The sequence below is a fragment of the Coregonus lavaretus genome (genome assembly GCF_964263955.1).
Source record: "Coregonus lavaretus genome assembly, chromosome: 2".
NCBI lineage: Eukaryota > Metazoa > Chordata > Actinopteri > Salmoniformes > Salmonidae > Coregonus > Coregonus lavaretus.
In genome coordinates, this window is record NC_139989.1 from 48,764,557 (window position 1) to 48,780,299 (window position 15,743).

The 15,743-nt window shown below is 46.3% G+C and overlaps 1 protein-coding gene across 1 annotated transcript; it reads left to right on the forward strand.

Annotated features, from left to right (window-relative positions):
- Positions 1-1,527: 1,527 nt before the first annotated feature.
- Positions 1,528-14,239, forward strand: LOC311139354 (glutamine-rich protein 2; the record flags this gene model as incomplete). Its single annotated transcript, XM_084174226.1, has 20 exons — positions 1,528-1,914; positions 3,965-4,063; positions 6,225-6,329; positions 6,733-6,813; positions 6,969-7,055; positions 7,193-7,652; positions 7,759-7,844; positions 7,924-8,069; positions 8,274-8,379; positions 8,570-8,821; positions 9,066-9,188; positions 9,310-9,384; positions 9,825-9,989; positions 10,263-10,381; positions 11,035-11,100; positions 11,231-11,332; positions 12,004-12,178; positions 12,378-12,489; positions 13,726-13,845; positions 14,061-14,239. The coding sequence occupies 20 exons, from the start codon at positions 1,528-1,530 to the stop codon at positions 14,237-14,239; spliced, it is 3,045 nt and encodes a 1,014-aa protein (XP_084030352.1).
- Between the last annotated feature and the right edge of the window lie 1,504 nt (positions 14,240-15,743).

Below are 15,743 nucleotides of genomic sequence, written 5' to 3' on the forward strand. Positions count from 1 at the left end.
TATGTACAAACTCTGTTTACATGCAGTACAGTTTACCAGTTCCAATTCAAATATACACTTTTCACTTCTGCATGCTCAGGTTTAGTATACACATTTAGAACACTCCCAAGCCATTGCATTTATCAGGACTCCACTGCATCTAGATTTCTTGTAAGATGGCATTTGTCATAAAGGGAGAAATTATCAAGACACATATACACTAGCTTATTGCAATTTTAATTATTTTATTATAGTGAAATCCATACCAAATGGTTGAACAATGCTGTAAATGTTATTTATTTATCAATATTTGCATCACACTTTCAGAGTATCTGTAGTATTCCATAGGTTTAGTCAAAAGTGGGATCCAAAAGGCCATACATAGTGTCTTGAGGATGATTGCATAGCCATGGTAAATATGGCTGTTGGATGAATGTTGAATCATAAAATGTAGACCAGAATTTTTATGTCTAAACTGCACAAGGTTATATTGCGCTGTTAAATGTCACATTGAAGAACTCTGAGCTTATGAGGCTATGGTTTTATTTAGAACTCACATTGAAACATCAAGCATTTTTTTCTTCTACATTTTCATCATGCAATTTCGATTGAGGTCACAAACTGTTTACAATGTTTGTGGTCCTCTTTGCCCAAAATGTATAGTCTAATTCATTAATCATGTCATTCATTGTGTGGATTGCTGAATGTAGAGTTCAGTTGTTCGGCGGAGCATGAAAACTGAGTTTGAAGATTGTTCAGCGCCAGAGCTATTGGATGTGAGGCAATCAATAGGATTTTGAGGGAATGAACTACAACGTGTTATGCATTATGAACCAGATTTTATACTTGAATGTAGTTGCATTTAGAAAGGCACCAGGATATGCACGCTTATTTTATGTATTTATTATTATTATTAAATTGTTATTTTGAGTCTTTTTTTTGTGTCTGTATGCTCCTTTTTGCATACCTGGGGTGAGAACAGGTGATGCTTTGCATATATTCTCAACAACGCAACCCTTGTCCTACCTGCCGCTGCCTTATTGCTCAGCAACCAGAGACGCTGTGAGTCACAATATGGGATGCGATTATTGTGTAATGGAAGGAGGCTACATCCAATCACAAAAGAGAACTGTACTCACTGTCAGTGTTACGTCCAATACGGTTCTAGGGTAGGCGTGAGAGATTAGAACCAAACTAAAATAATTTTTAAAGCAAGGTTACAAATGGCATTGGAATAAGAAACAACTGAGATTGAGTAGCCACGAGAAGGTGTTGAAAAGTAGCTATGTAGGGAAGATTTAATTGTAATTTACAGACTCTTTTTTTTATTTGGTGCAGACGAAACAAAGTTTTTTTTTCCTATAATTTTTTACATCTATATTGTTTGTGTTCGATCCTGTCGTTTTTTGATCTTATTTTATTTAATTGAATCATTCTGGCGTTTCATTTTTACAAAATAAGATGGCAATATTGGAAGAAACTATATCTTTAATATCCCTCGTAAATATTTTTTTAAAACATTGAAACTCAAAAGTAGTGTGAGCCAAAATGTCAGCTGACATTAGTTTGTTCGATTTGGTGAACCTGTCGATCGGGACACCTGAAGTTGGAGCTGTCAACTTCAATGCGTTGCATACCCTCCTCCACGCTATCCTGGGACACCTGAAAATTCAAAATGTGACTACCGGCTGGAGAGAGGAGGATGCTCCGCCACAGCAGCCCCATGGGCCGCCTCTGACCAAGTCCTCTAGCCCGTACCATCACATGGAGGACAAACTGCGGCAGATAGAGAGACAAATGGCCGCGTTGGAGAAGCTTCCTAGCGGTACAGATCTGCTGAGCCGCACTGCCTCAACCACAACACCGGTCAACGACATGTGGCAGTTGATGCAGCTCCGCCGCAAGGCTCAGGCGAGTGAGGACGGCGTGTCCAAGGTGAGACAGGCTCTTCCTCAAAATGTATTTATTAATATCACACTGTCATCGCTGAGTTATAATTTTATTATAAATTGAAATAATGTCATGCGAGGACAGGTGAAAGTTGAACACTGCTGCTGTGGCAGTGCTGCCTCCCTTGATCAACTGTCAAACTGTGTTGAAACTTTGACTTGCCTGTGATGCACAATTTTGCTTGTCATAAGATAGGCCCCAAATCATTTAGGGGAATCTGTCCCAAAACATCATTTTGTGGTCATAGAAAAATGGCCATAACAGTCAAGAAATAGGATCACATTACAGTTCCACTAGACTAGACATCCATCCCACCGGGGGCCAGTATGAACAAATAAAAAAATAATGTATGCACTCACTAACTGTAAGTCGCTCTGGTAAGAGCGTCTGCTAAATGACTAAAATGTAAATGTCAATCTTGTGACAGATGTTAGAGTCTGGACTGAGGTTTATTTATTGACCCTTATTTTACCAGATAAATTGACTGAGAACATATTATCTTACAGCAACGACCTGGGAAAGAGTTACAGTGGGGAGGAGAGGGGACGAATTAGCCAATTGAAAGCTAGGGATGATTAGGTGGCCATGATGGTATGAGGGCCAGATTGGGAATTTAGCCACAACACCGGGTTTAACACCCCTACTCATACGATAAGTGCCATGGGATCTTTAGTGACCACAGAGTCAAGACACTGTAAGACAGCATCCTATGCAGGGCAATGTCCCCTTCACTGCCCTGGGGCATTTTGATCTCCTTAGACCAGCAGGAAGAGTACCCCCTACTGGCCTTCCAGCTGCATTCTGTCTCCCATCCAGTTACCGACCAGGACCAACTACTTAGTTTCAGAGGCAAGCCAGCAGTGGAATGCAGGGTGGTATGCTGCTGGCAAGTGATTTCAGCCCCTCTCATCTGTATTAAGTCCTTGAGTGCTTGCTCATCAGAGCCCTGTCCCGCAGCTGGGGGCCTGTCTGTGTGGTGAATGGTGAGCATTTCAGAGCACTCAGCACTGGATAAGGATATTGATGACAGAGCACAGCACAATAGGTGATGGGCACCGCACTGTCTTCTCAAATGACCTCGCTGTGTCTCTGTTCCCGTTTCCAAAGGAAAGGCCACTCCCCAAAGATAAGCACCACTCTTGTGTTCCCTGTGTATGCTGTGGAACAAAATGGAATAGCTGAGTAGTGCAGATCACTCTGAGCATGTGTACACCAGCGGAGGCTGCTGAGAGGAGCTATAGGAGGACGGCTCATTGTAATGGCTGGAATGGAATAAATGGAACGGAGTCAAACGTGCTTTCCATGTGTTTGAAACCATTCCACCTATTCAGCTCCAGCCATTACCACAAGCCCGTCCTCCCCAATTAAGGTGCCACCAACCTCCTGTGGTGTACACAATTTAGAATCAGTGTCGGTCCAGTACTTCATACCACACTCTGAACTGTGTCTCAGCTGTTATCTGAAATGTCTGAGTTTGAAATATGGACACTGATAGAGACATGACAGTCTGAGTAGGTAAAGCAAGTAGGAAGATCGAAAGATTGCACAGGACTTAGCTATCTTCACTGATGTTGCCCAGACCTGCCCAGTTACCCCCCCCCCCCCCCCCCCCCCCCTCTCTCTCAGGTAGATAAGGTGTAATTGGTCTCCTGCAGAGAAATGACTGTAGTTGTCAGAGGAAGAATAACACTCAGGTGATATGAGGGAGAGACAGCCAGTGGGTCCAGGCGAAGGTGCCTCTTTGAAAATCCTCGGAATCATTCATGTCTGCTGTGGGTCAATAACAGTATCCACTGACCCTGTCTGGCCCTCGCTGGCCCTCGCTGACCCTGATTGGTCTTCTCTGGCCCTGTCTGCCATATCCCTGAAGACCCCCACTAAGACACAATGTCCGTCAGTTTCTGTCTCACAACTCATAGCAGCATATTGTATTTGCCGCATACCTTAGCCAGGGTCACTCACTTCTTAACCCATGACAGAGATTGTCAGGGGATTGTTGTGGTTGATAAAGGTGTGCTCCGCTGTGACCCCACAGGGTACATGTCCTGGCTCTGAGAGGGCAGCGAAAAGTCTGCCTGAGTGGCGCTCTGTGTTCACAGTGGCGTGGAAGGATTCCAGGCCACCGGCCATCTTAGTCAGAGCCAGTTAATGGCTGACTAAAGAGTAACAGGGAGGTAGAGCGGATGGCTTTCTTCCCAATCGCAAATAACTTCCTTATTGTTGGGACAGTAAAAGTTTATTATGTTAGTTACTATCCTAACCCTACCCCTAGAGTGTTGCTTGTTGTCAGAAGGGGCTTGTATTTATGTTGTCCTGTCTGTTACCATTGGCAACAGACTTGTGGGTGATGCTGACCCAGATGTTGTGGCAGAAACAGAAAGGAGGTTGGGCACTCTGTCCAAACAACATCCACACAGACAAACAGACAGAGGACTAGGGACATTGTGTCTGAGGAAGATAAGGTTGGGGATGTCCCCTGGTTAGGGAGCCCAGCTCCTTTGAGGGAATAGGACCATGCATACATTTAGCCTACTGTTGCTGATGTAGGCTATTATCATAACTTCCTGTATACTCAATATGTCCAATCAGCCACACTGAGCTTTTTAACTGTCATTGGAATCTCATAGGAAATTAACCATACCCTGGACCCACTCATCAAAATGTGACGAATACAGTTGATTGCCTCTCTGTTTGTCATTAGGGGTTGGGTTGGTTGCCGGGTTAGAATATTCTAGTGTATGTCCTGCTACAAGATTTGATCATGTTTAGCCTAATCTCATGTCTCTGAGATACTTGAGGCGATCATTGAAAAGGTGGTCTCCTCCAGAAATTCCATACAAGCAGGTCATAAATCATTTCCACGTTTACAGCTCACTTAACAACCTGTTAGTTATTCAGCCAATTGGTTGACGACCTGTGCAGCTCAGTGGGGCTATGCATCATTTCATGTCTGGGTGCATTTGACAAAACCCACAGGAACTCTGGTCAATACGTTCAAAGCCACCTGTTTCAACTTTGCTTAGTAAACACAACTTATTTCTAATTTGCAACACCCAGAGTAAATGTGTGGGTTTACTCTGTCAACAAGGCTTCAGCTGTGTTAAAGAGAAGTGGTAGTTCCATATGAGCAGGGGTTATGTACTCTGAAAAACATGGATTATCTGGAGACAGACAGGTCCTACTGCTGCTATGTAACAGCTTGTGTGTCTCGTCTAATGCATATGGACGATGGTGTCCTAGGAACCTCCATTGGGGTGAAAGGTCAACTGGATGGAGCCATGGAGAGGGGTTTTGGGATCCCTCCTAAATGAAGGGGTTTAGGATCTTCCTACTGATCTTCAAAGGAAGTAGCCAGTATGAAAATGTATGCACTCACTAACTGTAAGTTGCTCTGGATAAGAGCGTCTGCTAAATGACTAAAATGTAAAAAAAAAGACCAGAGAATCTTGTTTCTCATGGTCTGAGAGTCCTTTAGGTGCCTTTTGGCAAACTCCAAGTGGGCTTTTACTGAGGAGTGGCTTCCATCTGGCCACTGCACCTTTAAGGCCTGATTGATGGAGTGCTGCATAGATGGTTGTCCTTCTGGAAGGTTCTCCCATCTCCACAGAGGAACTCTGGAGCTCTGTCAGAGTGACCATCAGGTTCTTGGTCACCTCCCTGATCAAGGCCCTTCTCCCCCGATTGCTCAGTTTGGCCGGGCGGCCAGCTCTAGGAAGAGTCTTGGTGGTTCCAAACTTCTTCCATTTAAGAATGATGGAGGCCACTGTGTTCTTGGGGACCTTCAATGCTGCAGATATTTTTTGGTACCCTTCCCCAGATCTGTGCCTCGACACAATCCTGTCTCGGAGCTCTACGGTCAATTCCTTTGACCTCATGACTTGGTTTTTGCTCTGACATGCACTGTCAACTGTGGGACCTTATATAGACAGGTGTGTGAATTTACCACAGGTGGACTCCAATCAAGTTGTAGAAACATCTCAAGAAACATCTCAAGGATGATCAATTTTTTTGTTTGTCATTATGGGGTATTGTGTGTAGATTGATGAGGAAACATGTTATTTCATACATTTTAGAATAAGGCTGTAACGCAACAAAATGTGGAAAAAGTCAAGGGGTCTGAATACTTTCCGAATGAACTGTATATAGAGTGTGCGACTCTCTTTATTTTTATAGCCTACGATTCAGTCATCATAACAGAAACTGACAAAATATAATGATTGTGTTAAATGATCTGACCAGTAATGTGAGGTTCTTTGAGCTTTGAGTCTTTCAAACATACTCTGTTGTGTTTCCAGTCTATGTCGCTGATCCAGGATCTGCTGAAGGAGATCCAGGACCTGAAGGAGTCCAGAGACGACCTAAAGAAAGCGGTCAAGAGCCTCCAGAACCAACTCGACCAGGTCAGACACACATCCACACTGGCAAACCCTCATAGCGAGGAGGGATTGCAGGTAGACAACATCTGGCAACCTTGCTTATCTCCCTCATTAACCTACAGTAGGGGATACACCCAGTGCTCATCACTAAGGAATCCTTCTCCATCTCACCACCCCACACATTGGTGAAATATAGCGTCATGTAGAGCCCGATCCACCCTGGCCCTGGTCCCCTCCCTCCCTCCATCACTCTCTGTAGGGGACATGGAGTCATACAGAGGGCAACAGCATCAAAGAGCCACAGCTTATCTCTGGCAACCTGGCCTGTCACTCACCCCAACAATAGAGCGAGGATGATAGGGATCATCCTACATATCTGTTTCCATCTGGTAGCATGACGTTGCTCTGGGTGTTCTTTGTGTTCCAGCTGAACATGAGTGAGCTGGTTGACAGAATCAACAAAGTGGAGCAGTACTGCCACCGACTGGACAACCTGGACTCTGCCACCGTGAGTTGGAACTGAGTAGACTACTTTCCGAGCTCAGAAATGATATACTACATTGCTAAGAGGAGCCAAACAATAGTATAGTACTGTTGCAGCTAACTCTAGTAAATAGAGGTTAATCATGACTTCCCCTCTTTCTTGTCTTCTCTCTATCACAGAAAGAGCTGCAGGACAGAGTTGGACTTTACCCAGACCCAGACGAGCTCATCCAGTGTGTGACCTGGGACATCTTGCAGACCACCTTGGTTAGCGAGCAACAGAATCTGCAAAAGGCATGTCTTATGTCTTGCTCAAAAGAGCGAGAGTCCTTTATCAAGCAATCATATACAAGACCGAGGAATAGACATGAGCTTTGTGTTGATGGTAGCTATTTCTCCAATAGGAAATCAGGGACTCAGTCCCTGTCGCTGGCCCCACTTCAGTGGTCATGACCACCATCACTCCTTTCAGCGCCTCTGCTAATGCCAACACTGGAGCTGCTACCTTCACTCCTGGCACTGTCACTGCCAGCCAGCATGGAGGGGCACTGCCCCAGCAGTCTCTCTCTGATGGAGCTGCTGCCTTCACTCCTGGCACTGGCACTGGCACTGTCACTGGCATCCAGCATGGGGGGGTGCTTCCCCAGCAGTCCCTCTCTGATGGAGCTCTGATGGTGCGCAGTAAACCCCTGTCTCGTGTGGCCAGCGGGGCAGAGCGTTACCCAGAAACAGTGGAGGCCCTGAGGGACGTGGGCAGGCTCAGGGAGAGACACAACACCCTGGAGACCAGAGTAGGGCTGCTGGAAGCAGGCAAGGCCGACCAGGCCCAGCTCCAGCACCTCCGGGAGCTCCTCACTGACATGGGTAAGATAGCAATGTGGGGACTGGATAGTGTATGGCTATTCTATGTTTTCTTTTACTGAATTATGTCTTTTGTGTGGGATGACCATTTTTTCCCCTGAATGTGTAGGTGACAGGGATGTGCCCGACAACCTGATGGATCAACTGAATCATCTGAGAGTTCTGGTAGACAGCCTGGTGGGTGACAGAGCCAAGGTGAGGGAGGAAGATGTACACACACACACACACACACACACACACACACATTGTTGATGGCCCCATGTCCCTGTTGTAGCTGGGAGAACTGGAGCAGCTGATTCTGAACATAGGGACAGTTCAGGACTCAGAGGGAGGCTCAGGAATGGCCAAAGGGTCAGACAGTGAGGACTCCTCTAACTCTGCTCAGCAAGGACAGCTCAGACTGCAGATATTATACCTCAGGTAAACAAGGACACAGGAGCACACAGGAAGGCTAAATATAAATTATAGATAGTTTTTTATGGATACTACATTTGATATAGTTTGGTAGTCTAAGTAATTTGTAAGTAGTTAGAAGTTTTATGGGAAGTTGAGATGTGATAGTTTTCCATTGTAAGAGAGGTGGTGGCCTGCTCCTCATGGCCTGGTGCTCCTCTCTGTGTTCAGGAACGCAGTGCAGAAAGTGGAGGAGGAGGTGCTACTGCTGAAAACTGAGAACACCTCAGCCAAGGCTGAGCAGAAGACCAAGAAAGACAGACAGCTACAGAATCAGGTTAGACAGACAGACAGACAGACATATTTCAGAGCATATAGACATTTGAATACACTGTCAGGTCTAAACACCAGGGTACTCTGTGAAACATTCAACTGTAGAATATAGCTGAAACAGCACCATCCATAATGTAGTAGCTAGCGACCGCTTGTGGCCCCAACATGGCCCTCACACAGCCCTCTCACCCCAGATGGACAACCTGCGAGGCATGCTTGAGGACATGATGGCGTCCTCCTCCTCGCTGCTCTCCCAGAGCCTCCAGCAGGGGCCAGAGCAGGGCCAGGGCAGCAGTCAGGCAGGCGGGCAGCAGGGCTCCACATGCCCCTCCTGCTCTGTAGACATGAGCAGGAAGGTCAGCCAGCTGTTCCAGCGCTATGAGAATCTGCAGGGCCTGGTTAGCAGCTTTATGAATCAGCAGGGAGGAGGCGGACCTAGAGCAGAGGTACTGTAGGCAGGGACAGAGGAGGAAACAGAATAGGAAAGGGTTAAATAATGGGTCTGTTATGTTGAACCCTGAGGGAGGGATACGTTTTGAGATATGTAAGCGATGCTCTATCAGGGCAGCAGTGTGTTCAGAGAGGTGTTAAGGGAAAGGAGTGTGTCAGTGTCAGTGCGCTCCATGGTACTGGGGCCATGGCTGTGTATTACAGATGTAGAACCCTGTCTCTCTGTGTTGTTTCTGCCAGAGCTCGGAGCTGATGAATGACGTTCAGGGAGCCATCCTGCAGCTGCAGGCTGAGTGTGAGAAGCTCCACAGCACAGCCAACCACCTGATTGAGGAGCAGAGCCAGAAACAGGTCCACATCGACGTGAGTCTGGGAGGGAGGGCCGCAGCACAGGGAGGCCCATAGGGGAATAGGAGCGGCTCCATGCTGTTCTTCTGTTCCAATCCACAGAAAGATGATTCTCAATAATGTCTTTCTTTCACAGCATCTGTACAAGTCCATGGAAGAACTGGACGAGAAGAAAGCTGACAAAGATCTTGTGGAGATGGAGATTGAAATCGTGAGTGTCTTACCACAACATAGTTTAGCTTTCCTTCAGTGTCTTTTACTCAACTCAGGTGAACTCTCGCAAGTCTTCACATGTTTATGTTAGTCTAGACAAGCTTCCACAAGTCCATTCAAGACCATAGGGGTACCTACAAATCCCAACATGCTCAAGTTCACCTGTACAAGCCCATGCTAAACCCTACCGAGGCCATACAAGTCACCACAAGCACATATGTGTCCATACACCTACAAGCTCATACAGGTTTCACCTAACCCTTACAGGCCCATGCAGATTTCACCTAACCCTTACAAGCCCATGCAGGTTTCACCTAACCCTTACAAGCCCATGCAGATTTCACCTAACCCTTACAAGCCCATACAGATTTCACCTAACCCTTAAAAGCCCACACTAGTACTGCCATTGCCCTGACTGCATCTCCTCTCTCCCTGTAGAAAGCAGACAAGCGTGCCCTGGAGACCAAGGTGAGCCGCATGCAGTTTGACTCCATGACAGAGGAGCTCAACACCATGTTCCAGGAGCTGCTCAGCAAGATCACCGGCCAGGAGCAGGACTGGCACAAAATCATCGACAAAATCTCCACCGAGATGGAGTGCAAGGTGGGACTGAGCTGGAAGTTACCCTGCTATGGATGTTTATATAATAAGCCTACATGTCCATTGATACACGCCATGCTCTGCTGTTATTACTATGCTATCACCATGTCATATATCTCACAAGTCTGTATGTCACAAGGTTTTAAGTGTTTTACGAACGTGTTTATAGTGACATAGCATTGTTTGATAAAGTCTTATGGAATGTCTGTCTGGAGTGTCTGGTGGTAGTGTATGTCTCTGGGATCCCTGTAGTAAATCTGTTATCTCTCTGTGTAGCTGGACCGGATTGAGCTGGATCCTGTGAAGAAGCAGCTAGAGGACCGCTGGAAGAGCATCCGTAAGCAGCTGCAGGCCCAGCCTGCCCCGAAGGAGGATGACGCTGCAGGCATCAGGAGGTAAGTCACTGGTCACAGCCAGGCCCAGGAGGGATGATGGCTGGATAGGTCCAGGTTCCTCTATGGAGTTATACATGATCATGCCTTCATTGTCTTCCTGTGTTTAACGTTCATTTTATCTCTGTCTATATTCTATATTTTATCTCTGTCTATATTCTATATTTTATCTCTGTCTATATTCTATATTTTATCTCTGTCTATATTCTATATTTTATCTCTGTCTATATTCTATATTTTATCTCTGTCTATATTCTATATTTTATCTCTGTCTATATTCTATATTCTATTTTTAATACTGTTGTTTACTCACTGTGTATGTATATACTGTATTCTGGACATATCTCATCCTAATATACCTACTATTGTACATACCATTTTCCTTCCAAATGATTTACTGTCAATACACACCACGTATTTATATTCTGGATTCTGACACGTGCTCACTCTCATATATCTACTCTGGATTGTTTATTGGACTCCTTCTGTCATTTCTTGATTTCTTGATTATTTGTGTATTTGTATTGTATTTGCAAGATATTCTACTGCACTATTGGAGCTAGAAACGTAAGCATTTCGCTGCACCTGCTATAACAGCTGTGTATGCGAACAATAAACTTTGGTTTTGATTTTTCTTTGTTATGTCCCTTTCATAGACAACTTGTGGCAAGGTTCCACTGCATCTCCTGCGACCGCCCGGTCGATATGCTTACCCCAGGACCGTAAGGCAATGATAATAATGTCCTATTTTTATACAGTACAAATAGACATTGTGGAAATTGAAATAATATGATTGTGGTGCTGCTCTTTCACCTATCTTTCTTTTCTCTCTCTCTCTCTACTTGTCAACAGGCACTTGGTCACCATGCCCTCCACTCCTGGCCTACCCTCCCACAAGTCCAACCGACCGTACACCATCTATGAGCTTGAGCAGGTTCGCCAGCACTGCAGAAGGTGAGAGCAGACAGTCATACTACTATACATCTCAGTCAAACATCACAACTGAAACTCTTACTTGGTCCCATCTTAACCAGCAGGGGGTGCCAGAGTCCCAATATAACTTTATCTTACCTCCAAAGACCGAACACCCACACTAGATCTGTCAGGAGTGTTCCATAGTTACAAGTGTCTGACATTAGCCAGCTCTCCCTCCATCTCAGCCTGAGGCCAGGGACCAACCACGGCCACTTTGAGATGGCCAGCTCCGAAAGGGCCATGATGCAGGTGCAGCGGATCCACACCATGATGTGTAGGCAGATAGAGAGAGTGCAGAGCCACCTAGCTGGCCCAGAGCGAACCTACAGCCAGGGAGCCCTAAGGGAGATCGGGCCCTCCCGCTATCCACACATCCTGAGCCCGCTGCAGAGGACCAGCCAGAGTCGGCCCAAGCAGTGAGTCAGTCTGTCAGGTCAGGGGTAGGCAGGGAAGCAGGGAGCACATGCATTGAAACAGGGGAAGGGCCAAAAAGTTGTTCATATTGCTTTGTTATGGTTTAGAGAAGGGTCAGGGAGGCAAGGTGCCCCAAAGTAACTACAAACTATAAATACTGTACTGTCAGTTCTGTTACAAACCTCTAGAAGTGTTTATCTTCTGACCTTCAACCTTCACTCCTGTGTCCATCCTAGCGAGCGCATCCCAGAAATGGCGGACTACAGTTACCTGGCCATGTCCCGGAGCTGTGGAGGCAGCCACACCGTGACCTACCCCAACCGCCGCTACACCCGCCTGCAGCACATCAGCCACTTCATCCAGGCTGAGGAGGAGACACCGCCCATCTCCAGATCCACACTGCGTATTCAGGTGAGTGAGACCAACCTCACTTACTGTGGGTTACTGTACTGACAGACAACTAAACCACTGCCAGCCCATAGGAATACACCTGGTCAATCACATGTTTGTTTAGCCATTTATAATGTTGATGTACAGAGTATATTTGAGGTGTATTTGACAGTTGTTAGGTGTGCAAATATTTGACCTTGTCCTTGTGCCTATTGGTCAGCCGGAGGAGGTGGACATCTTGGGATTGGACGGACACATCTACAAGGGCCGCCTGAAAACCAGATCGGTCAAGACTGTGGATGCCAGACTACCCACCATCTTTCCTAAAGACGGTACAGGGTTCCCTGGACTGGGATTATATTAAGCTCTACTCTACAGTACTGTGTATTTTTAGAGTGGAATTACATGTATAGAAAAGGAAATGGAATCTGGACAATTGTGAACAAAAGCTAGAGTAATTAATTCATGTTACTCAATTCAAGCAAACTTTTTTAATGCCATCGCTCCAAAAAGTGACCTAATGTTGAGTCTGACATGTCTGCATGCTGTGGGTAGCTGTCCGGGGCTGGGAGAGGGGTGATGTCCAGACTCCAGTTCTGACAGCCCATATGGACTCCTCATGGACAGTGAAGTACACTTCCCCTGGGCCCAGTTACACAATGCATCTTAAGATGATGATCACACTGCGCCATCTGTCCAGGCCCCAACTACCCTTGGCCTATTTCCTCTCTCTCGGTCCCTGGACAATGTGTCCAGAGTTGGGCTCTCAGTGCAGGGATAAAGAGTAAAGTGTGGGGAGGAAGAGTGAGGGGTGACATCATGGGGAAGTGGGAGGTGGAGGGTCAGGAGAGAAGGGGGAGGAGGAGGCTGAAAAGTGGGGGTGGGTTGAGAAAGAAAGTGGGCTTTTGTTTGGGAATGAGAATTTGAGGAGGGATACAGTATGGTGTTAGAGTGGTGTGATGAAGGATTAGGAACGAAGGTGTGGAGGAGGACGAGGTGAGGAGATTTAGGGAAGGAGAGAGGAGCTTAGTTTATGGGAGGGAGTATTTTAGGAGGGTTTAAATAGTAGTGTGGTGTTCCTCCCGGGGTTAAGGAAGTGAGTTAGCAATAAGAATGGGCTGCACTGGGGTTGGGGGAGGGGCTCTGGTTGGCATAGTGGTCCACACTGGAAAGAACCCAATGTTACTATGTTATAGAAGAGCAGGCCTGGTGTCTGTAACGGACTGTAAATATAACTGGACCTGGGGTAACGCTGCTTGCATTACATTGTTACTATCTTAATATCCTTTTCATCTGTTCATACAAATCAAGCCCTGGAGGAAGAAATAGGGAATTGTGCTGTCCTGTTTTATGCCTGGGATTTGGTATTGTGATTCCCAGTAATTTATGAGACCATTGAATGAGTCGAAATAGTATTGAAATAGTATTTTGGTCAAGACTTGGAAGAAGGGCTTATGTGGTGTATGTCTGGTATGGGTGTCTATGTACAGTACGGCTATGGGTGTGGTGGGGTCCTGTCATTCCCATGTCAAGGCCGTGATGTGACATTGTTGTTTTGATGACTGCAGGCATGTGCAAGAGCAAAGACAAGGTCATGCGCTCCCAGTTCCAGAAGTCTGGTTGCACAGAGCCGGCCTGTGTGACCCCTGTGCGTCCCCAGAGTGCCAAGACCCAGCGCAGCCGCTCAGGTAGCTCACACCAGCGTCATTACCCATTTACAACATAAAAACCAATTTCACTAACTGGAAAAGTGAATACTATGGAATGGGACTGAAATAACACTCACATGGAAATAGCATTCTTCTTTGCTATTGCTGCTGTGCAGCTGTTAAGGTTGATTGTAGCAGACACCTGACCCCTGACCTTTCCCCCTTGCCTCCCTTCCTCCCTTTCTCTCCCCCAGCCTCAGGCAGCTCTGTGCGGGACCGGCCCATGTCCTCTTTGGGCTGCCTGTCCCAGGCTACCCTTCCCCAGAGCTCGTCCCATGCTGACACCACCAGCGAGCTGCAGCAGGAGCAGCAAGGTCTGGAGCTTCACGTAGACCTGAGCCAGTCGGAGGAAGAGCCCGTCACCACCCTGTAGGGGGCGATGGAGAGCCCCTTACATCCTTTTTCTACCTTATTTTAATAAACCGTTTACAGCAGCAGCAGGAGGGTATCCTGGTCTCCATTTTGTAGTGGAGCATACAGACCTTGTGAAAATCCAGTCTGATATTAGTCAGTTAGGTTATTTATGGATTGGAAGAACACAATTCTGGGACAAATGAACACTGTTTCCATGCAACAAAATAGCTATGAGTCTTCTGCAAGAATAAAAACATTTCTAAAGTGTAGCTTTACAGGTCAGATACCTTAGGTGTGGCTACATTACGATTTTGGTTTATGATGCCTGATTTTCAATGACATTCATAGAGAAACTTTCAGACCGGTGACCTCAAATACCAGACTTTGTTTGGATGCAGAAGAATACCGCCATGGAGCAATTCATTTGACATATAGGGTCTAATAGAGCGTATCATTAACGGCTTGAAATGTCTTCCCTCTGACAAACCCTATTTCTGTAACATCTGATTCATTGTATTAGTGTCTCAAGTTGTTCCATCACATGTTAAGAGGAAAGACATTAATGCGTGCTGTCATTACCACAAAAATGTAATCCTGTCGTGGAGTTATAACAATGGTATCCAGCCACCTGCATCTATTGGGGAAGCAAAGCAGCCAGGGTCGTAAAACCGGCCCAGATGGCGTTCCCTTCAAATGTCACCATGCCTATGTCCAGTTACAGGAGTCTCCTGGTGTCTGTGTGTTTTAAACAAGGGGGTTAGCTATGTGTGCCTCACTCTGTGGCATAGCGTAGTATTTTTAACCATGGCACAGCATTGGTATCATAGCATACTTTTAGCGTAGCGCCATTTCAGCACTCTACTGCAGTTGTCTGGGCCGGGGTGTTGCATGGGGGGAGGACACAGTTCAAAAAGCCTGTGTGAATGTAGGGCAGGATATGAATTAATAAACTTGAAAGGACAAACTGTACTGTCAAGAAGCAGGGGCTTTGCTTACACTAATGAGACAATTTAGTGTCAATGAGAAATATGATGTATATTTATCTCTATCCATGCAATATACACTCAGTGGCCAGTTTATCTAGTACCGGGTCAGACCTCCTTTTGGCTCCAGAACAGCCGGAATTCTTCGGGGCATGGAAACATTGCTCAATTGGTATCAAGGGACCTAACTTTGCCAGGAACACACCATTACATCCCAGCCACCAGCCTGTACCGTTGACAGCAGGCAGGATGGGGCCATGGACTCATGCTGCTTACGCCAAATCCTGACTCTGCCATCAGCATGATGCAACAGGAACCGGGATTCGTCGGACCAGGCAATGTTTTTCCACTCCTCAATTGTCCAGTCTTGGTGATCGCTTTCCCACTGGAGCCGCTTCTTCTTGTTTTTCGCTGATAGGAGTGAACCTGGTGTGGTCGTCTGCTGCAATAGCCCATCCGTGACAAGGACCGACGAGTTGTGCGTTCTGAGATGCCGTTCTGCACACAACTGTTGTACTGCGCCATTATTTGCCTGTTTGT